The following is a 24687-nucleotide window of genomic DNA, read 5'->3' as shown; positions in this document are numbered from 1 at the left end:
TTTATGAACAGTAATGGTGTTTAGAAGAGCCTTAGTTAGCATGCGTCTCTATGCACCTTATACTGTATAAAGTTGACATGAAATCAAAACTGTCCTATTTACTTACTTAATGCACTTCACTGGTCTTATTGTGCATAATTTATTTATTTAGAGCATGTTATTCCAAAGAAAACAATGGTTGTCTTTTATCAAATATGTCATAACTTTCTCCACCTCAAATGGATCTCACCAAGGCTGCTGAAGTTTCAACCAACAGATACTGGCAGTGTTTCAGGAAAGTAAACTCAACTGCAAAGTCCTGAAGTGCACATTTTTCATGATCCAATAAATTCCCAATGGATAAAAATCAAGCCCCTACATTTTTCACATTAAACATTCTGAAAAGTCACATAAAGGAAGTAAAATGGGTTGAAAAAGTCATTTCACATCACCTCCAAGCATCTAAAAAATAACTTTGACAAACTCACAAAAAAGGAAGAGGTATGAAATGAAAATGTGTTGGTTCAATCTTTAAAATGTGTTGTTAGGGAGTATTGGTAGTGCTTTCTTCTAGCTATTGCCACCTTGAGTTTATTACATTTTTGGGGAGCTATTCCCTCTCATTGTCAGAACAAGTGGTGATATTTGGAAGCTTTTATGTTCTCAATTTTGTCTTTTCCTATTGGTTTGATAATTCTGGAGTGGCCTATACTGAAGGTCCGCAGAATGACATATCAGGCACTCCACTGGATTCACTTTGATTTAGATGGTTATAGAGAAGCCATTAAGGAATACACTCTAAAGCATCGGTCTCACAAGGTTAATAAAGATGGCTGGCAGGTCTACTGTGTCCACTGTTACCAAATCGCTGATATAACCTAAAAACAGACAATAAGTTTCTCAACTTTCTTTGAATTTTGTTTAACACACTTGATATGATCTGTAAATTCTTTGTACTAAAGCTAAATTTTCAAATATAACATTTAAAAGGATAGATCACTAACAAATGAAAATTCTGTCACTCTTTACTCATGCCATTCCAAACCTGTATGATTTTCTTTCTCACGTGGAAGAAAAAAGAAGATACAATGTTCCAGCTGTTTTTAGCCATACAATAAAAGTCAAAAGGGACCAAAACAACAGTAAATCCAGCTGACTTTCAGTGTATGGACAAAAACTTTTTGCAAAATATCTTCTTTTGTGTTCCACTGAAGAAAGTACGTCATGAGGGTGAGCAAATGATGAACAAATTTTCACTTTTGGGGAATCTGTAATCATTCATGCATTTTCTATTATTAATCACTGTCAGAAGTTTGGTGACCGTCCTCAAACCTCAGAGGTGAACTGACCTCAGTGGGCTCCAGGTTCTCTCCATTCTTCATCCACCTGTAAGAGGGTTTGGGTTTCCCTGTGGCCTTGCATTCCCACACTAGAGAGTCATCTATGGCCTTCTGCACATCCTGGGGCTTCTCAATTAGCTGGGGGGAGGCTGAAACAACCAACAGCAGAGGTAATGACTACACAGAATTACTTTAACCTTCATTATTACCTGTTACGTGTCCTTCAAAGCAGACATTCTTAGAGCCATGAACTACGAGAGATGGCTTGATGTAGTCACAATAATGCCACATAAAAAACAACAGCAGTGACAGTAGAAGCAGTCTGGCCCAAATGATTCACACTTCCACTAAGATGGGTATATAAAGGAAATCACATCTAATATATTAGTATTGTCTAAAAGCTAATACCATAAACTATCTCAACCAATACTGTTAGGGTAAATTATGGCTTAATTATAAACAAGCTGTATTGATCTTTATCTTTTAAATGCATGTAACTCAAACCTAGTAAATAATTGACAAAGAGGACATTTAGGGAGTCATTTATGGACATTTTCCTTAAAAGGAAGCTAAAAGGTAGAACAAACAAACACACAATGAACAATGTAAACACATGGTCACAAGTGTAAAGGGTAAAGTTTAGAAATGGGAAGTAGTGATGTCAGATTCACAAATGAATCATTCTTTTTAATCAAATCTTTTCAATGAATCATTTGTTCACAATCCTGGTCTTAATGATTAATTTATGAACTAAGCTGATGTGGTTCTTGAGTTTTTGGTCTCTTTATTGCTATTATTGCATGACTCTAGAGGATTAGGAATACAGTGCTTAAGCAACATTTTTTTTTTACATTTTAGCAGGGTTTTCCACTGACAATATATTCAACTTTAACATTTGGTCCCCCCAACTGTGAACATTTGGTAACAATATTGCTTTTATTGTGCTTTTGTATCCTTTTTGAATATTGAAAAGCCCCAGTCTCTTAGGCACTATTTGCATTGAAAAGAGTGACAACAATTCTTCAAAATCCTTCTGTATTTGAAAGAAAAAAGAAAGTCAAACATGTTTAGAATAACATAATAGCAAAATGATGAGAAAACTTTATTTTTTGGGTAAACTGTACACTTAATTATATTCCTGTTGCTGCAAACCAGTCATATTTCAGTCACAAATGTCAAACATTTGATACTGAAAACCGAAGTGCTGCTTAGATCCCTTAGTCACTGCCACTCAGTCTATCTCACACTCAGTGGGAGAGTATTGACTTTTAAACCCCACTGTTTAAATGAGAGTAAGCAGTCAGGGCCTGACTTAGCCTTGCCCACAGGGCACACAATCACTCTCAACATTTCACGCCCACAAGTCAAACTTGAGAGGAATGAGAGGTAGAGAGGTCAAAATGAGCTCTCAGCATCCTTAATACCAACTGAATGCTTATTCACTGGCATACTGTGATTATGATAGATGTTTTCAATGTCCCTAGCAATCATAATGTACTCTATAGAAGAACATACCTTCAGCTTTTCTTTGTATTGAGAAACTCTTGATGTAAGAAACGTACATGACCTACCGAATGCCACATTCTACCATTAACTGTGTCTCTTTAAAGGCCAATTCACACCGCACCGACAAACGGCAACAAACACCAAAGAACAAGTTGGCCGTTGGATTTAGAATTCTATGAGAAAAAACTGTCATGTTCACACCGCCCTAACAAACACCGACAAACGAGTCTGACTGGGAAAATTCCACAACTACATATGTAACCATGTTAACAATATTGTCAGGCAAGTTTATTATATTAATAATATAGTATCATATATATTTTCATTGTATTAAAGTATTGAGGCAAAACAAAAATACACCGGTTTTATACAACTTTTACAAATACAACTTTTTTTTTTTTTTTTTTTTTTAGCACGACCCTTTTTATTAACGAGACCCATAAGCATATACAACCATGTAGCTAAACAAGCCAAAACGAATTATTAAAAACGTAACTGAAGGTAAACCTGCGTTGCTCTCATAGTGGTTAAATTACCTCTCTCTTTCGGTGAAGTGGAGCAGCTGCTCTTGCTGAATGGCACGGATTGCACTATGGACTATTGTACCTTTTGTATATTTTTATTTTTTTAACTGTATTTTATTTTTTATAACGAACAAGCTGCGATGTCACATTTCCAGTAGGCCTACTTTGTTGTGCGTGAGGCGCGGGCGCGATCAAACAGCTGTCTTTGCAGGGGACTTGCCTCATCATCATGGCAACGGTTCGTAGCCAGGTCAGATTACGTCAGAGTTTGTTGCCGTTTGTTAGAAAACTGTTCACACCGCGCAGACATTCCACGACCCGACAAACGCTGATTAAACATGTTCAGTCGGGTGAAAACCGACTCCGACCAACGGCAACAGACGCCAACAGGGGTTTCACACCGATCCAACAAACTCCAACAGACGAGTTTGTTGGCTGTTGTCGGTGTGGTGTGAATTGGCCTTAAAGTGTTCATATTATGAAAAATCTATTTCTAAGGATTAGAAATAGGGGGGGGGGGCTAAAATTTATGACATGACCCCTTAATAATTAATATTGATAAGGACACTAGTACAAACAAAATCATTCTTAAATAATGCCTATGTGTTCCTGTTAGAGGTACGCAATCCTCAGAGCCGAGCAAAGAAAAGGACTAATGAAGGCAGCAAAAACATTTGTGGCAATTTCTAATCAAGCCAACGTAAGCAGAAAGAATGAAAGGCTTTGAGTGTCTCCTCCTGCTTTGCTGCTGCCAGTGGAAGTGATAAACATGAGATACACTTATTGATCGCCTCATTCCCCCGCTCTGCTGACGAATGTCTCATAGGCTTAATTCCATGGGACTTCAAAATAAGATTACAGATTTTTATCACCTGGCTGGCAAAGGGAAAAACAGTGGGGAAGAGAATGAGATACAGAGACAGAAATAGAGAGGAAGGGAGAGAGAGATCCGAGTGGCAGTCAAGAGGTCTGTCCTTAGGCTAATCCTGCCATAGAAGAATCCCAGAGCCGTGTACGAGATAAGTGTCAACCTGCCACTGTTTATTTACATGCCTGCTGTGGTTTAGAGGTGTGTTGTAAATAATTGCAAACAGCTTAATGGGTAATAACTGGCAGATGGTCGATGGTGGCCATCTTAGCTAACATTTGACATATAGGTAATTCAAGTCCAATTGACTTGAATTTGAGTTGAATTGACAAATCTGCTTTTTTTGAATTAGCCTATTATTAATTTTTTTAAAAGAAAAATGACTGACTCCAACTGTCAACAGTGGTGTATGTTAATTTTAACATGTATCAGTTTTTAACCATGTCAAAACTTGTTCCTCAAAAAACATTAATAACTTGTGTTATGTTTTCATCGACACAATTAAAATAATTTAATTATCGCATTGAAATAATGTATTTTTGTCTTCGCTATCATTGACAAAATTGAAAAACCCTTCATCAACAAACATGTTCATCAATAATTTGGTTGATAAAATCAATGCTGATTTAGTGTGAGATGCAAAAAACTGCATCTTTCTTATTCAATACCCACAGGTAATCCAATCCTGTCTCCTTCTACTTATACTGTGGCTGAATTATAGACAGAAGAAGAGGTGAGACGGGGGTGGAAACGATTGAGGAATAGCGGAAGCGAAGCGAAAATCGAGGTGAATTATCATAAATATCAAGTCTCTCCAAAACAGAATGGTGCACGAGAGCTGAGTAGTAAGAGCATTAGTGAAACACAACCACACCAAGGACGAATCACCTCCCTGGCTGGATTACATTAGCTTTTACAATATGCAGAAGCTATTTATCTAATTAATACATTTATAAATCACCGCTACATTGCGCATCTGGGAAGCCCATTAGGAGAACTTCCCTTTTCTAGGAACCTGTCCCCCCACATTCAACATTGTTTGGAACATAAACAATGAGACAACAGGGATAATAAAACATTCAGCGAGCTCAGTGCAGACTATTCCTGTAAATGGGCCACTGGGCATGCGGGTATAGCATTAGAGCCAGTGCAAGATCCCATAAGGGGAGGATAAATCCCAGTGCTCTCTAGCCTACAGGTACTTACTTAATAGGTAGCTGTCTTGTATGAACAATGCCACGGAGCCAACACGGCGGTGAAGGGAAAAGGTTATGAACCCTTCATTTTAAAGTCCATATTTAATATGCTTCACTTCATAAGCCTCTGAGTCACAATACACTAGCTAGAAACCCAGGCCTACCCATTGGGGTCTCATTTTACAATTCATGCCAATTTGCACTGGTAAACAAATGTAGGCCGAAGGTGCGCATGCAATTAATAGAATGTAAATGTGATTTCCATTTCCTTTGTTTCACTGTTTGGAAGTTTGAAATCCTTAACTAATAAATAGATGTGACAGGTAAATATATTACCACGATAAATGTCACAGAATAACTAGAATCATTTTATTTTTTATTGCCTGTGCAAAACTCAATGCCATAAACTATATATATATACAGTACTGTGCAAAAGTCTTAGGCACGTCAGTATTTTCACCCCCCCAAAAAAAGGTTTTAAGCCAGTTATTTATATCTTTTGCTGTAGTGTGTCAATAGGAAATATCCATTCACATTTCCAAACATTCATTTTGCCATTAATTTTAATAATCCAGTGAGATTAAGTCTGACAACAGCCGGTGCTCCACACAGTGATCTGATCTCACCATCAGCGAATCCATCTGTGATTACATGAAGAAACAGATGAAACTGAGACAAACTAAATCCAGGAGAACTGTGGCCGTGTCTCTAAGATGCTTGAAGAAACCTGCCTGCAAAGATACAGTACTGTGAAGAGTTTTAGGCACTTGTGTAAAAATGCTGTAAAGTGAGGATGTTTTTAAAAAATACTGTTATAAATAGATTTTATCAATGAACTTATATTAACTAAATCAAAACAATATTTTGTGTGACCGCCCTTTGCATTTAAAACAGCTCTTGTCCAGGTACACTTGGGCATCATTTTTCAGGTAGCTTTGGAGGCAGGTTTCTTAAAATCTCTTGGAGACACGGCCACAGTTCTTCTGGATTGAGTTTGTCTCAGTTTCATATGTTTCTTCATGTAATCACAGACAGATTCGATTATGGTGAGCTCTGATCTCCATGTGGAGCACCGACTGTTATCAGTCTTATTGTGTATTCAAAAATCTCATTGGATTATTACAATTAATGGCAAAATGAATGTTTGGAAATGTGAACGGATATTTCCTATTGACACACTACTTAAAACCTTTTTTGAGGGGTGAAAATACTGATGTGCCTAAGACTTTTGCACAGTACTGTATATATATATATATATAAGGGCTGTCGATTTAACATGTTAATTAGATTAATCTATCACGGTAATCACGTGTTAAAATTGTTAACACATTTGCCCCACCCCAGATCTACGTATAGTTCATCTGCCATTTCATACAGTTGATTGATGACGAATATGAGGCAGGGCAACAACTCACTGCATGATGGAGCCCTAAAATTCAAGATATGGGGGGCAAAAATGTCCCTTTTGAATTTTTTTTTATTCATATTTACATAATATGATATAGTCACACGAGTGCTGTTTTTCTGTCCCGAATAGCACGAGTGCAAATGTGATACTGATTTTATACAGGTAAACAGTTCAATAAATAAAACTTTCAATGCCCAGAAAGCTACTAAAGACGTATTTAAAACAGTTCATGTGACTACAGTGGTTCAACCTTCATATTATGAAAACAAAATAACGACTTTATTCAACAATATCCAGTGATGGACGATTTCAAAACACTGCTCCATGAAGGTTCAAAGCTTTACAAATCGTGTTTCGAATCAGTGGTTCGGAGCGTGTATCAAACTGCCAAAGTCACGCCCCCCCAGTGGTGACCCATTGAAATTTCGAAACACTTATCATGTAACGAAGCCTTGTTTACTGAAATCACGTGACTTTGCAGTTTGAAACGCGTTCTGAACCACTGATTCTAAACAAAAGATTCGTAAAGCTACGAAGCATCATGAAGCGGGTTGAACTTCATGAATTAAGGTTGAACCACTGTAGTCACATGAACTGTTTTAAATATGTCTTTAGTAGCTTTCTGTGCATTTAAAGTGTTAATTGTCTTGCTGGCAATGCAGGCCTTACTGAGCCATCGGATTTTATGAAAAATATCTTAATTGGTGTTCCGAAGATGAACGAAGGTCTTAAAGGTGTGGAATGACATGAGGGTGAGTAATTAATGACAGAATTTTCATTTTTGGGTGAACTAACACTCAAGACATGACCTACTATATTTGTCAGTATTTGAATTTGTCCGTTCAAGCTGTCTTCGGGTGTGCTCACACAAAACTTCTCACGCAGCGTGAGTTCTCTTAAGCGTCTTTTTGTGCTTGAATGTTTAAATTGGCAAGGCTTAAAATCTCTGTTTTATCATTCTAGAGGTGAAATTGATAAATCATATTGCTTTGAAAATAATAGCCTTTCCCTTAATAAGCCACACAATTTCAAGTATCATTCATGACCATAATGCAAACAAGCAAGCACTACTAACTAATCCTTTAATTTTCTGACAATCTTCAATTGGGTCCAGAGACTTCAAAATGTATTAAATCAACAACTACTTCTAGTTGGAAAAAAAAAAAAAAATTCAGATGTCATCCCTGATGCAGATGCTGCTCTGCTGAGTGTTTTCCTGGCATATGTGCCCCTCATCTAAGTGTAGTAAATTTAACTGCTTTGATCTGGAGTCAAATTGGATCCCAATCACAGTGCCATCTGGTAGAAAGGAACACACACATACATGCACAAACACACAAACAGAAGGTCAGGCACAAGGTCACCCTCTCATCTTTTTAATCTGGATAAAAAATATTAGAGAAATCACGACCGGGAGGCTTTAATCATTTTGATGCACTGTTAAAGCACAACATCCGGCCATAAGTTGATTTTCTGCTGGTCAAGGCTGAAGACTGGAAAGGCAGAGTCCTGCATCATGTCCTTCACTTCAATGAATGTGACATGTGGCTTTAGCTGTTCAAATATTCATGCATCTTTAAGACAACTTACCAAAGAAAGACAGCTTTCCCTGCACAGAGTTTCTTCCTTTCGTGTTCTCTGCCACACACTCGTACGTGCCCGCATCTTCTTGCTGGAAGTAAGGGATTTCCATCACACCGCTGGTTTTCCTTACATCCACTTTACGAGCGAAAGGGACTCCGTCCACCCGACGCCAGCTTATGGACGGTACCGGACTGTGTGGGAGGAGACATCGCAAACACAAAAAGGAATTCAAGGACTGATTACATCCTCTTTCTATTAAGGTCATCCTTTATAATACTTACTTCCCCAATGCAAAACACTCCAGACGCACAGTTGAACCTTTGGCCACTTGAACGACCTCTGGAAACTGCACTTCAATCTTTGGCTCATATTCTCCCATAACACCTACAAAAAGAAACACTCAAATGTCACTCAAACGCACAATTATTTCCAACAAGAGTATCAATTGCTCCATCTGCAATTGCAATTTCAAAAGCAGCCAATCTTTTATTTTTTCCCTTTCATTATTATTGCATGATTTATTTTCTACCTTCTGAAAGACTTTTGGGATAGCAGGGAGCCCTGATATCTCCTTCTGTGTTTTTGTGAGGTGTGCTATCAGACTAGCGACTAAGCTGTCTGAGAGGAACTCAAAGAGATGCTTATCTGTAATGTCTAACGTTGGCCGTTTATGTCGGCGCTGCCAAATGGGAAAGGTTGAAGAGAGGTAATCATCCCCTTCTGTAGCATCCCAGGTAGAGAGACATGTACAATGGGGTTTGAAATTGTGCCTGGAGATCACACTGTGACAGTAGCCATTGAGTGGCTCATGTTGGTCGTACACTACTGATACAAACATCAGGTTTTTAGACAACATGTTTTACACCACAATTCAGACAAGGCATGGATCTCTGCCAGTGGGACCTCAAAACTGAAAACACACACACACACATTGGGGTTTCCATGTTGTATGGGGGACATTTCATAGACATAATGGTTTTCATACTGTACAAACAGTATATTCTATACCCTAACCCTAAACACAACCCTCACAGAAAACTTTTTGCATTTTTAGATTTTCAAAAAACATCACTTAAGGATTAGTTCACTTTAAATTGAAAATTATCCCAAGATTTACTCACCCTCAAGCCATCCTAGGTGTATTTGACTTTCTTCTTTCTGATGAACACAATCGAAGTTATATTAAAGGTCCCGTTCTTCGTGATCCCATGTTTCAAACTTTAGTTAGTGTGTAATGTTGTTGTTAGAGTATAAATAAAATCTGTAAAATTTTAAAGCTCAAAGTTCAATGCCATGCGAGATATTTTATTTAACAGAAGTCGCCTACATCGAACAGCCAGTTTGGACTACATCCCTCTACTTCCTTCTTTAATGACGTCACTAAAACAGTTTTTTGACTAACCTCCGCCCACAGGAATACACAAGAGTTGCGTTTGTAGAGTGTGTTTGTCGCCATGTCGTCGAAACGCTGTTATTTTCATCCCGCAGTCCAATCACCGGGTCTGATTCCAGCTCAAATTGATAGGGTAAAATTAAAGACATGTTTACAATAACACTGAGCGCGTGCATCTCCACGTTATGGTAAGAGGCGTGACCTTTCCGGGCACGGTGCGCTCAGAGCTGTCGAATCACAACACAGGAACCGCTGGCACAATCAGAACTCGTTACGTATTTCTGAAGGAGGGACTTCATAGAACAAGGAAGTCATCAGCCCGTTTTTATGACAGTGGAAACAGCGGTATACAGATAAGTAAATTATGTGAAAAATACGCGAAACATGAACACATGTTATATTGCACACTATAAACACAATCAAAGCTTCAAAAAACCACGAAAAACGGGACCTTTAATGAATATCCTGACACGTCTAATTAATAGCAGTGAACAAGGCCAACAAGTTTGAAGCTCAAGAAAGTGCATCCAACCATCATAAATGTACTCCATGCGGCTCCAGGGGGTTAATAAAGGCATTCTGAATCGAAGCAATGTGCTTGTGTTAGAAAAATACCAATATTTAACAAATTATATAGTAAAATATCTAGCTTCCGCCAGACCGCCTTCCGTATTCAACTTACGAAAAAAGCATAACTGACATTGCGTTATAAATCTTGGACGCGTCAAAATATTTATTAATATATCTCAGATTGCGTTCAACAGAAAGAAGAAAGTCATATACACCTAGGATGGCTTGAGGGTGAGTAAATCTTGGGGTAATTTTCATCTGAAAGTGAACTAATTCTTTAGTATGATTTATAAGCTGTAAATCCTCATGGGGACCGAAAAATGTCCGCACAAGGACAAGGATTTCGGATATTGCTATCTTTGTGGGGACGTTTTGTACCCATAATGTAGGGTTTACCTGAACCACACACACACAAACAAACCTTTGAATGGTATAGTGTATATATACATATGTTATATTTGTATATTACTGCATTTCCATTTAAATGCGCTTTAAAGCTCTGGTAAAAATTGCATAAATGTGATTGTGAGCACTTTTGACTACTTCAGAACCTGAAAACATTTATTATATGTATATATAAACTTCCTAAAGCAACAAATCGGTCAGTAGTCAATTAACTTTGCTATTTTAAAAGCAAAAAGAAATGTATTTCTTAAAATTCTCAAATATGGTTTTGGCACCAATTAAAACTACTTCAGATAATTGTGTAAAAACTAGAATGGTTGTTTAATGTAAAAAAAATTAAAAGAACATTTTTCCCCTTTAAAATGAACCTATAGGACAAAAAACGTTATCAGATAAATAAGAATTTGTTTGTCTGTTATGATATTTGACAATTTCTTTTTATCACCCTTGTACATGAGTGTGATCAAATTGTAAATCCACAAGGAAGCAACAATTAAATCTGCCTAAGACAAATGACCTTTCAGTTTGAGGGCCTTTGATAATGCCAGCCTAGAGGCACCAAAACATGCTGCCACAGCATCTTAAAGTTTGCAGAGAAACAGCTTATTAACCTTTGTATAAAATTTGTACTGAAAATATACTTCATCTCTTTTTATCTCTTTTATTTACATAATTCCATAACGCATATAGGATTGATTGTACATATTGAGACACCGACAGGCATCCTCACCGTCAGTGCGCAGTATCAGAGGAGTGGGTGGACCTTGGACGCGTGTCTTGGTGACAGTATTAGTCACGACACAGGTGTAGTTGCCCACATCAGATGGCTCAACTTTAGCGATGTATAGATTCCCTGTCTCCTGGGACACGAATCGACGAGAATCCTGCTTCACAAATGACGGGTACTCATTAAATATCCAGGAGAACGTCAAAGCTGTTAAGAGAAAAAAAAGAAAAGATGGAGAAAAGACCGTCAACATCACACATGAGAAGAAAGAGGTCACTCTACTGCCCGGAAACTACATTTGCATAAACATAACTAGAGTACACGGTGACATTTCCTCTCTCAGCAGAGCCTAAATGGCATATGTGGGCTCTGCTCATGAATCTTGCGCCTCCCCAGAGTTACTAAATTAGCATTGGGGCTACATGCTAGGGTGAAAATTAATCAGCCTGAGGAGGGTTGTGTGGCTTAGAGGGTGAAAATTAATGACAGAAAGGATAACCAGTGCCCTGTGATTAGTTGGCCTCTAGTCAAGTGGGAAAGTGGTCGTATGTAACCAATGTTCAAAAATCCAGAGCGCTCTTCGCTATTAGACATTGGTCAGCTAATGGATAATCAGGCGACATGTAATGAGCTAATCACACAGCATTTTATAAAAGCAAAGAATCTTTAATGAAAACAATAAAAAATGTTAAAGTAAAACCGTGGAAACCACAATGGAGATATAGAAATGTCCAAAAATGTCCAACCATCTTAATTGGGAGAATCTCACAAAAACTGCCAAGAAAAGTCCTTGTTCCCCCACAAAAATATGAAGCCTATTTTTAAGACCACTGACATTATTTTCATGACAATTCCCATCTCCAGTAGCCTGTGATAATTTGAAGAAATGCATAATTCTCATTACAGTAATGTGACAAAAAAAACCCTGCAAATTGTAAAGTGCATAAATCTCATTAGTATTTATTCTAGGCCTACAGTATTGGTCATTCAAAAATATTCTGAAATAATTTTTTTTTTAAATTATAAATTATAATTTGGAGAGGACAATGTGCTTAATTGTCATAAAAGTAATGTTAGAAACCAAAATATGTTTTCCTTTAAGCAAAATATATTTTATTTTGTTTCATATATCCACTTACGCAGTTTTCACCACATCACTTCACACTATATCGGACAAAAAAATAAATCAGTCTCAACTCTGAGATGAGTGCTGTTGACCAAGCTTTGAAGATGTAGCATTCACGTTGGCTGCTCCTCTCCACGAAATGTCGGCATACACTTTATGTCACATCTGTCAGTGGTCGAATCCTCTACCAGCACAGAAAAACAGTTTCAAACCTGACCTCTGGGAGTTACAATTGTTTTGCCTTTTGCTGATTCAATTACCACAATCCCTGTCATTCTCCAAGTTACGCCGACAAGTGTGAGGCATGAATAGCGAAAGGTGAAACAGACTCTCTGTATTATCCAGGTGTGATTCGAAATGACAAAAGAAATGTTATTTTTTTAGAGGAAGCGCTTTGAGATAATAATTCAACTTCTGACTTTTACTTTGGATTCTTTTAAATTGCTAGCATAGTACATGTTTATAATTGGAGAAAGGCTCTAACTTAAAACGAATACTTTTATAATGGCTTTGAATAAGTCAAAATTTAAATTGCCGCTCAAAACAGCAATAAAGAAATCAGTTGTCAATCTAATAAGCATCTAACTGCGTCTGTGGAGGAACAATGCACTGAAGCATTAACAAACCAATGTGCACTTCCCGTCACCAGCCTCCTCCATATTTCTGTGCAGCATACCTACATCTTATTCAACCAAACCACTCTGAGATTGGACATGTTGGCACGTGAGCATTCCATCCGTGCCGTTAATGATAAATCCATTTGCAGAACATTGTGATGTTCTACTCAGGCCAAGGCTCTTGGCTCCCCAGCAGCACATTTAATCGACAGGCACATAGCATCTCCCCGGCTTAGCCCAATCAAACCCACTCACTCGTTAGCCAATTAAACAAAACAGTCTTGGAGGATTCCTGCCTGAGCCCTGGTCATTTATCACAGTTTGATCTGATCCATAGCTGTGGCCTTCGGCTATCTCACGCACAGAAGGGGCTTGAGCGGCTTGGTTTTCCTACCTGTGAACCCTGAGTGCTAAGCTAACATTATGCAGGTCATTCCTGCATACAACTGTAATATAAGGAAGTATTTCAATAAGCAAGACTATTCTATGGTCAAGCTCAGGCACTTAAATTCTTACTTTTAATTAAACTTTTAACTATTAATAAACAGGACAATTTGCAGGATGGCTAATAAGATGGAAACAAACTGCTAAAGTTAGCTGTAGCTAGGTGTTAGCTTCCATGAGGGTACCAACCAAACTTAATTTTGATACTTCTTTTTTAAATCTCTCTTATGCTAGCGTTGTGCTTTGAAAATGTTTGATAAGTCGCTTGCGAGAGATATAATACCTGCATGCACAGACATCTGGGGCTCACGACGGGCTGAATAGCATAATGTGATTTTGTGCTATCGCACATAGCAAAACAGGATCTGCTTTCTGATTTAAAATCCTGCCATCCATGCATTCAATCAATCATTCCTCACAATGCTGAATTTTTTATTAATTTCGAAGGTAAAAACTTCAAATGCTAAACCACTACTGCTGCAGGCGTTAACACCGCTTTTAAAAACAAAACAAAGCTTTGTGTTAGAAAAGAAAGGTCATATACAGTTGCTCAAAGGCTGTTGTTGCAACCACAACACAACCCAAAGGATTTTTATTTTGCCTCTGAAATCAATTATTCAAACCCTTAGATTTATGTTTTTTCATATGGTTTGATTTGCTTAGGTATCAAGGTCCAAAGAAATAAACTTGTACATTATGCAACTAAATGGGAAACTATAGCAGATAAAATATAACATCAAAGCACAAAGTTTTCACTTTTTTCCCCTGATGTGAAACCTTTCCTGATAAAGCACTCGGTTCTCAGCTGGGCATTTCCCCCAAAAATAAAAGATTAAGAAAAAAAAAACAAAAAAACATTATAAATGCTACACAGAATCTTCCATACAGTATGTGAAATGTTCAAGGTTCACTCTGAAATTTTATGTGTAAGAAGCCAAGACTCTTCACTTTGAAGGGTCCCTAGGGGGGGACTGTCAGATGCTGACAAAACTCAGTTTGCATTATACCAAGAATGCTGGGGTTGCAGAAAGTCAGCAAAGAAGTCAACATAAAACGAAAAGGGAAAAAATAGACCATATAAGATTTGTGCAAATTGTCCGGACATGTGGAGAGTATTAAGAAAGATGAAGGAAACAAATTTTGCTTTCTAAGGGCAGATCTGTACAAAACTGCAGATTTTCCAATGTAAGGTTAAGATCTACTGCACAAATAAAAAGCTGATGGGTGTATTTTTTAATATACGTTAAATGACATCGGCAGATTGCTAGTATGAGTTTGGGGTGACATTACGTGATTGGCCGAAACATGGCCGGCAGGAGGCAGGACAGGTGAGAAACCTATTAGGAAACATTATTTTTGCAATGCTGGGGGGGTGTTTAACTTTTAAGGTACACTTTAATGTACACTTCCATTCAAAACTACACGATACAGAACAACGATATACTAAAAACGTTGTTTGTTTTTTTTGCATGCAGACAACAATTGTCAAAACTATCGCCATTCACACGGATCTGAGAAAACAATTAAAAGACTGTATTATGCATGCCAGGCCAGTAGATGGCGATGGCACTTTGTAAAGAAACATGCGCATGACGTCACCGTTTTCACAAATTCACATTTTTGTTGCTACCTGCCCGAGTCTGGTAACTTAAAAATAATAGCACACAATAAGCTCCTCAATAAGCCACTTGATTTGATGTATCATTCATTTTTGTAGCACAGAGCTAAATGAATTAAATAAAAAAAATATTCTCAGTTAGGGGTTTGTTCAGATTTTAGCAAGCATTGCTAAAAACAAATTAGCAAAAATCACTATATCAAAATATCCATGACAAAAAAACAAAACAAACATCTATTTGTTTTGTACTTTTTCTTGCCATTAACTTGACATAATGAAGGTGACAGTGTAATCTGGCTCAATGACAAATTATCTAATGTGCTTACACAAGCACTACTGGTGTGTGACAGTAACTAGAACCACAATTAGAAAATAGATGTTTTAGACTTTAGGCTAGTTCATAGTATAAACAGTCTATCTGACAACAGTCCCTCTCTTTCCAATTTGCACCAATTGTGGACGCCCAAGGGAAAACACTGGTGTAGAAAGTTTTTTTTATAAAAAAAAAAAAAAATCTCACTATCATATTTCATTTTAGCGCTAAGAAACCATTATTACACCGGTAAAGAAACAGAGAGAAAAGACATATCTGCAGACAAAATAAACCATCTATCACCGCAAACACCAGTCTCAGTTCCAATCAAAGAGACCCATTCATTATTTTTACGCTCTGTCATGCCGCAAGCAGGAAATAAAGCTTTATGAAAAGATGCACATATCTGCCTCTTAATCGCGCATTATCGATGCGAGTACTGTTGATGAATTTTAATAGCATCACAGCTGCCTGATCATTGCCTGTTAATAATACATGTGAGAGTTGTTGTGACAACAGTATGCATATTTAATCATTGTGCCTGGGATCACACAAGCTTACTGCTTGGCAAATATATAAACAAAGTTAATTGATTAATTAATAATTTTGTAAATAAATAAATGAAAAAAAACAACACTGATCAAAGGATAGAGATCACTGTCACTTTGTAAATTAAGACTTTTTAAGCAATCACCACCTCGTTTGAAAAAAAATATGATTACTAGCAGGATCACGATCAAGTATATATATATTAAAAAGACTTCCATAAAAAAGTAAAAAGTCATATATACATATAAAATGACAATAAAGTTTATATAAACTTCCACCAAAGAAGAAAAAACATCAAATGCGAGACAAAAACAAGATTTGGTCAAACGTTTCGGTCACTTGTGACAATGACCTTTGTGACTACTCTTCAAATAATCATATATAACATAAAAGTATGTTTTTACATATTATGTGTGTGTATGTGTATATATATATATATAGAAATATATAGCAGGAAATATAAAATATCCACTATACGAGTCTGTCTCTGAGTGCAGCATTTACCGTCTGGCCTTGTGTTGACAGGCACAGTAAGAACCGAGAAGAGTGAACCTGAAAGAGCAGGAGAAATCAGGAAACACAGCAGCAGTCTGAGAAGCACTTAGCTCCAGAATATCGCATCTTCTCTTCTCTTAACGGGACCAGACAGAGTGCACATGGTCTGTGCTCTCACAGCCCGCAGGACTCCGGGGCAGATGCCATCATGCCCATTGTTAGCGCGAGTGCAGAAAAGAAGCGATTTCAGCGTTCGCTACACCTGAAAGGGCCGATCTCCATTAGGAAATGGAGGTCAGCTGCATTAGATTCCCACACTAAACATAGTTATTGAGTAATACGGAGAATAAGGCTGAAGGATGCGGATGGCGTCTGAATATAGAGAGGCTCGGGGGCTGAGGTGGAGGTGGCAGCCGCTCAACTGCTTGTGCGTGACTGATCCGACCTGACTGCGGCGGCACAGAAGGCTCGATTTGGGTCTACGCTGCACATTTCGGGGCACTCCTGAAGTCATTCGCGCAAACAAACATTTACTCATACCCATAATGCTGTGTCCAGCGATGAGGAATATGCATCTCAGAAGAAAGCTGACAGCTCTGATCGGATACAAACTCTAGAATTCTCTTGTACTCTGTGCTTTATGGACGTGCAAGGACGTGGGATGGGGAAAACAAGGAATAGAGGACAAAAGACAAAGAGATGACACCTTGTTGAGTCTTTGTGATGAATCTAAAATAGCTAGAAGCCAAAAGCTGCTCTATTATTATTATTATCTCTCCATTAGCACAAATACTTTGTCCTTGGCTTGACTGCTCACTTGTGTCTCACACACAAGATATATGCAAAGGAAGCTTCACTATACTTGAAAAAAGTACAAAATAAATAGCTAACTGATGAGTAACTGGTGACTAACATAAATTCAAAGATATACAAACCATCTACTAATGAAAACATCTGGCACATCTCACATGTCGTCTAAGGGTGAAAATAATATAATCAGAGGGTGTTTTTCTCCCAGAAAAAATGTGATGACAATTAAATGGAATAATCCTCACATTATACCACTAAAATGAAAATAAGACATACAAAGTCACAGTGTCTTCACATTTTGTGACAGGTGGTGTTTCACATAAGAAAAATATGAGATTGGCTCAAACAAGAAAGTTAAATAAAAAACCTGCTGATGGGAAATAACATTATATTTTTAATTTAAAATAATGCCGAAAAATAAAAATAAAATTTAAAAAATTTAAATAAAATAAAATTAAATAAAATGAAAAAAAAATAAATAAAATGAAAAAATAATAATAATAATAATAATAATTTACCGACCATTGGGAAAAAGTACATTTTGGACCCTGGTTAGGGCTTTTTTCTAGAGTTCTTTTAACTAAGACTTTAAAATTAAGTATCCACCTAGCAACCAATCAAAACACCCTAGCAACCACCTAGCAACAAAATAGCACACCCTAGTTGTGGGTTAGGGTTAACCCTAACCCTAACCACAACCAAAATTTAAAACACACAAGCAACCAAATAGCAAAAATCTCGCTATACCACAGTAAAGGTTCAATGTAATAGAAGTAAACCGCTAAAGTGCGATTTTGTACGGTGACTGCTTTAAGAAATTTCATTTATAGACATAATGAAAGGCAGACAGCGCTAAGAGCAGCTCCTAAGTCTCCTAAGCCTTAGCCTAGGAGCCTAGCACATAATCAGTTGTTTTGTTGTTGGGAATGAGTGGCAGTATATTCCTGTAGGGCTGAATTTATTCCCACAGGATTGGTGTACGGGTGAGGAAGTGTGTGTGTATGTGTGTGTGAGGGGGCGGGTGTTTGTTAGCAGGAAGCCTTGGGGACATTATAATGTGTGACTGGTGTCCAATGGAGAGGGACACACTGTTTACTGACAGAAAGGAGAAACAAGGGTGGCTTGAAGCCTTTCTGACATGCAGGTAAAGCTTCATGCAAGATTTTATCTGCAGTCGTTTATACAAATGAGTAAAATACTTCAAGAATATCCTTTCAAAAAGTAATATGAGCAAGATAAATTGGGTGCTATTAGTTTTCTAAGCAGTCACATCTATTTTTCACCTGGCCAACTATTGCAAAAACCCATAGACTTTCAATGAAGTAGGAAATTGAGTAATATCTAGGAACCAGAATATCAGAAAGACTTAAAGGTGGGCTCTTATGATTTGGGACAGTAGGAAAGAACCTAGCAACCACAGAGAACTCCCTAGCAACCACACAGCAACATGTAATTTTTTTTTAATATAAGTTATGACACAAAAATGGTGAAAAGTAAAAAAAAAAAAAAAAAACAGTTCAGAGCAACTGTCAGGGACACTTAGAAAACATGGGATTCAAAATGTAACTGACACCAAGAAATAAGCAGAAAGATCTTTGGGATGTTGTCAAATCATGCTGGAGAACACGATTATCAGGTTTTTCCACAAATTGCAGTTCATGCAGCTCGAGTGTTGCTATCATTAAAGCAAAAGGGGATGTAACAAATACTAAAAATATATATTATTTGTATTTTTATCATTATTAGTTTTAAATAACGTACATTTTCAAATAAAAAAACAAAATTCTAAATACAGTAGAAGCCTTTTCACTAATGTCTTCTGGACATCATTGTATACATAATTTTTTACCCTATAATGTAGGGGGAAAAGGCAATGACATGTCAACTACCCCAATCTTGATTTGTATAACTGATACAAATATGTTTATTAAGCCATTTGCTCCTCGTATAGAGTAGGCTGATTTTTGAATCGCTCTGTATCAGACTTTAATTAATATATTCACAGCATGTCCAGATGTTAAGTAGAGGGGGTATGATGAGTTACCCTGTGAATGATGACTTAATAAGCCCCATAATACATGGCACCAGATTGCTCCTCATCTATTCACAGACCATACATGTATAGAATCTTATAAGAGCTTCATACCATTTTTTAAAATGCTCATATTTTGTCACTGCAACTTGCATTTGCTAAAAAAAAACTAACCAAAAAAAAACCGCTTTTAGTGAAAAATCAGACTGTATTCTTCAGAGTGTCAAAGCAAAAATACTTCAAAAATGTATACTAGTGAGAAAAATAACAGACTTTTGTACTTCAACAAATGAATGAATGAATGAATAAATAAATATTATTATGCTGGAGGCACAAAATAACATTATATTTTTAATTATAAAACATAATGTCCAAAAATACAATAAATAAAAAACTTAAAAATTAAAAAAATCAAATCAAAAAGAAGATTAGAAGTAGAATTTTTTCTCAATTCACCCACCATTGGCAAAAATACATTTCATAATCAGGGTTCCCATTCTTTTTCAGCGATCATTTTCCAGGACTTTTCCAGGACATTTTCAATTTTACAACAATGGGAATGAAAGACTGGGATATAGTCTATAGACACCTTAATATAGTAATATATTGCTCTCTAAGTCTTTAAAAGGTTTATTGCCATGACTTAACTATAAAATCAGTTTTTAATATGAGCGCTTAATCATACATTATGACTATGGAAGATTCCATAAAAAAAAAAAAAAAAAAAAAGGTAATTGCAACTTACTTTTACTTTTTATCTCGCTGTTCTGTTTTTTTTCTCTCGTAATTGCGAGTTTACATAATTGTGATTTGATATTCGCAATTGCAAGATATAAAGTCAGAACTGCGTGATAGAAACTCGCAATTCTGACTTTTTCTCGCAATTGGAAGTTTATATCTCACAATTCTAAGAAAAGAAGTAAGAATCGCAAGATATAAACAGTCAAATGCCAGAAAAAAGTAATAATTGCGAAAAAAAGATCAGAATAGAGTGATATAAACTCGCAATTCTGACTTTTTTTCCTCGCAATTGCGAGTTTAAGTCACAATTATGTAAACTCGCAATTGTAAGAAAAATATTTAGACTTTTGATAAAAATTTCAATTAGGCTAACTTTTTTTATTTATTATTCAGTGGCGGAAACAAGATTCCATAGTTTATTGTTAACCTTAATGTTATTGTTAACCTTAACGTTATGAATTACTTCTTTCCCCTGTGGTTCTCCTACACTGTTTACGTTGTATAGACAGTGCAGCGCATCTGTGTTCTACATCAGAATGCCGACTCTTATTGGCCAACTCACATCTCACATCTACAGCATCGCCAAATCCTGAGTCAGTGTTCTGATGTAGAACACAGAAGCGCTGCACTGTCTATACAACGTAAACAGTGCAGGAGAACCACAGGGGAGAGAAGTAATTCATAACATTAAGGTTTAACCACTGTAGTCACATAGACTATTTTAAAGATGCCTTTACTAGCTTTCTGGACCTTGAATGTGAAAATTATGTTGCTTTCAATGGGGGATAAAAAAAAAAAAAAAGTCTTGAATTTTGAAGATAAACAGAGGTCTTTGAACAAAATGAGGGTGAGTAATTAAGGATAGAAATGTCATTTTTGGGTGAACTAACCCTTCATCTTCTACCAAAATATGATCCTACCATACAATTAGCTTTCAACTCGGTGAGAGGATGATAACGGCTGGCATCCTTAGATTTAACCGAGCAAAAATGCAGATAATGTGCTGCAAGAGATCATCTGCTTCTATTTCATACTCTGAGTCACAAGCTTACACATGTATACACACTCGGGAGGTTTGGCACGCTAATATATGCTCACACTGTTGCACGTGGCCACACATCTCATCACATTTGTATTGGTGCAGCGTAACAGCCAGCACACAGTTTCTCCTCCAATCACACCACAATCCTCTCTTCTCGCCTTCTCCCTCGCCAGTGGATCATATACAGCTCAATCAGCATGTGCAAGCGCATCCACGGCATGCAGCGGGCGGCATAAGGAAACAGGGGGCCAGCTGTCTTCTCTGCCTTATGCCTCCCCTGACAGTTGCTCTGGCAGACAGGCCCCTGCTCCTGACGAGAGGTTCTCTGCAGCATATGAGTCCTCAAAGCTGTAGCCAGTCATTCAGACCCCGAGTGCAGAAGGTAATGAATAGCACTACGCCGCGATATTCATTCGTTACTGCGCCACCCACTGACTATGCCAAGTTTGACTGCAGAGGATGCTTGGGGGGGGAGTGATACATGGCATAAATGATCAGTGTCATCATCAGATGTCACAGGAAGTCACTTTTTCGAAAGCAGACACGAACTGGAGACCCACATCTTTAATGTGCATCAATGTAGAAATACTACAACATTAATTATTCATGACTAAATGCTTTTTTATGAGTGGTTATGGGCCTATTATGGCTTGTACAAGAAATTCTGGGTGATTTATATATGCACTGAATCAGTCCAGCTGCACGACCCTCTTGTAGACTCTAATGGGGTTGTCATCGTACCAAAAATATAGTCCTTACCAATACCAGTGAATTTCCATGATTCCCATGAACAGTTTTGATACCACAGGATAAACTAATATGATACTGAACACTCTTATATTCATATTTATAATAAATCAATTAAAATTAATATTTATAATAAATAATTAATATTATAGTAAAACATAATAATAATAATGTTTAATAATATTATTAAAATGTTAATTATTTATAATAATAATAATATTTAATAATATTATTTAAATGTTAATTATTATTATTATTATTATTATTATAGGTACATAAAAAATAAATTAATTAATTAATTTATTAATTAATTAAATAATACATTAATTAATTTTTTTAAGTTTTGGAGAAAATAATGCTCACCAAGGTTCAAAATTTTTTTGATAAAAAATACAGTAAAATCAGTATATTCTTGTGATGACAAAGCTGAATTTTCAGCATCATTACTTCAGCCATCAGTGTCACATGATCCTTCAGAAATCATTCTAATATGCTATTTTTTTGCTCAAGAAACATGTCTAATTTGGTGTACAATTTTTTTCAGGCTTCTTTGATGAATAGAAAGTTCAAAACAACAGCATTTATCTGAAATAGAAAGCTTTTGTGACATTATACACCGCCGTTCAAAAGTTTGAGGTCAGTAAGATTTTTTTTTAGAAAGGAATTAAAGAAATTAATACATTTATTTAGCAAGGATGCATTAAGTTGATCAAAAGTGACAGTAAAGACATTCAAAAACTTTATATTTCTTTTGAACTTTCAAGAATCCTGAAAAAAAAATGTACACAGCTGTTTTTAACATTGATAATTATAATAATAATAATAACTTTTTCTTGAGCATCAAATCAGCATATTAGAATGATATCTGAAGGATCATGTGACACTGAAGACTGGAGCGATGATTATTTAGTAATGAAAAATTAGCTTTGTATTTTAAAATATATTTAAATAGAAAACAATTTTTAATTGTAAAAATATTTTTACAGTTTTACAGTACTTATTACATGACATGAGTTCTCTTCTCAGATAAACCTGAGCACATACAGTACATGGGCTTTCATTACGTGGTACTGCTAATAATGTGTTGTTGATACATTTTTCATAAAAAATATTTTAGTATTGACTTGGTCCTGGAGTAACTGTATCTTTGACATTCTAGCCTCCTTATGAAGATTCAGGCAAACTCTTTCAGTTATTATTTTTTTCATTGTAAAGTTAACAGAGCATGTCTTGCTTTTTCCTTCCACAGTGCCACAGCGACAAGGACATAATAAAAGTTAACATGCAAAGGCTTCTTTCTGTTTAAATTCAGATGCGTTGCACACGGAATCTCAGTAATAACAGTTCCTTTTCAGAGAGCCTCTTACTCCTATGCTCTGTGTTTCCTTCTATGAGTCAAAGATAAATCATGCTCCAACACCAAAATGAATTTTCTTCTAATTTGTGAAGACAGCTGAAAAGAAGCTTTGGCAAACCAACCAGCTGCCACACAGTCAGGGGAAGAAAACACATCACCAAATCCAACAAAGGCAACAAGTTCTTAAACTTCACAGAATTTTGTGAGCCAACATCAAAGACAGACAAAAAAATAAAAATAAATAAATGTGCCAGCTGCAGACATCAGATACTGTTAACAGCTTCATATCGTAATGTGGCGGGTATTATTTTTAACCAAGAGCCTCTGTAAATGGGCAATATATATATTTTGTTAAAGTATGTTTACACAGTGTTTAATATATATGTTAATATGTCTACTGGTAGGCAAATAGTTAATTCAAACATTTTATTACAAAGAAATGCTTTTCTTGAAAAATTTCTTGAAAAAGAGAGCCACACATTTTTCCAGCAACTTCTAATGCTTAACAAAAATCACAGAAGAAATTTAGCATCACAACAAAAACATAATGCAATTATCTATAAATAAATAGCTTATCAGAAAATATATATATATATTTTGTGATGAATTATACCATTTATAACTAGCCGGAAGAATCTTTGTCTAATCTGATTTCTTTCATGCCTTGCCAATTCCTGTAGCTGCCAAATTTAGAAAGCAGACCCCACTGAATGTAACAGCCCACTTATCTGCTACATTTCAGCACAGATTAAACCTTTTTGGTATGTAATTTGATTCAACATTTTGAGAATAAAGTCTAACCTCTTGTCACATCTACTGTACTAAACCAAGAAGCAAGTTTTATAACAGATAGTTTTGATCACCCAACTAGATTTGATTTATTGTTTTTTATTGATTGATTAAATAGCTCAATGTAGGCTTTACAAGCATATAACTGTTTCTGTAGCTCTACCAGCTCTGTAGAGCTTGCTACTAATCTCTATGATATCAGTGTCTTTCCTTTGTCCAATTTATGTAATACATCTGTGCTGTGCTATTGTTTAAAATCTGTCTTATTGTGCAGCTCCACCAGGCACCAGGATTGAGAAAGATTTAGCATTTAAAAAACCAGCATTAGCGTCAGTTCTGGCAGGTCACGTCAGTCAAGCTTGCATCAGCTGACTCCCAGGTGACTTTACGTCTACCTATAGGAATACGACAGCATCTATATAAGCTCCTCGGTATTATCAGCAGCTATTGCATTTCTCAGGAGCAAATGACCCTCCTCCATCCCCAGCTCCTCCTCTCTTCAGTCAG

The 24687-nt window shown here is 36.5% G+C and overlaps 1 protein-coding gene across 5 annotated transcripts in view; it reads right to left on the bottom strand.

Moving 5' to 3' along the window:
* cntn4 (contactin 4) overlaps positions 1–24687 on the bottom strand; it is a 197361-nt gene that overhangs the window by 66956 nt on the left and 105718 nt on the right. For all 5 annotated transcript variants that reach the window (XM_048198885.1, XM_048198887.1, XM_048198888.1 and 2 more), the window contains 4 exons: positions 11504–11707; positions 8687–8789; positions 8412–8596; positions 1329–1468 (listed from right to left, as the gene is read on the bottom strand). In XM_048198885.1, the coding sequence (XP_048054842.1) occupies positions 1329–1468; positions 8412–8596; positions 8687–8789; positions 11504–11707 (632 nt within the window). The remainder of the gene's footprint in view (positions 1–1328; positions 1469–8411; positions 8597–8686; positions 8790–11503; positions 11708–24687) is intronic.

Source organism: Megalobrama amblycephala, linkage group LG8 (assembly GCF_018812025.1).
Source record: "Megalobrama amblycephala isolate DHTTF-2021 linkage group LG8, ASM1881202v1, whole genome shotgun sequence".
NCBI lineage: Eukaryota > Metazoa > Chordata > Actinopteri > Cypriniformes > Xenocyprididae > Megalobrama > Megalobrama amblycephala.
Note: the sequence above shows the minus strand (reverse complement) of the source record. Positions and strands in the feature narration are given on the sequence as shown.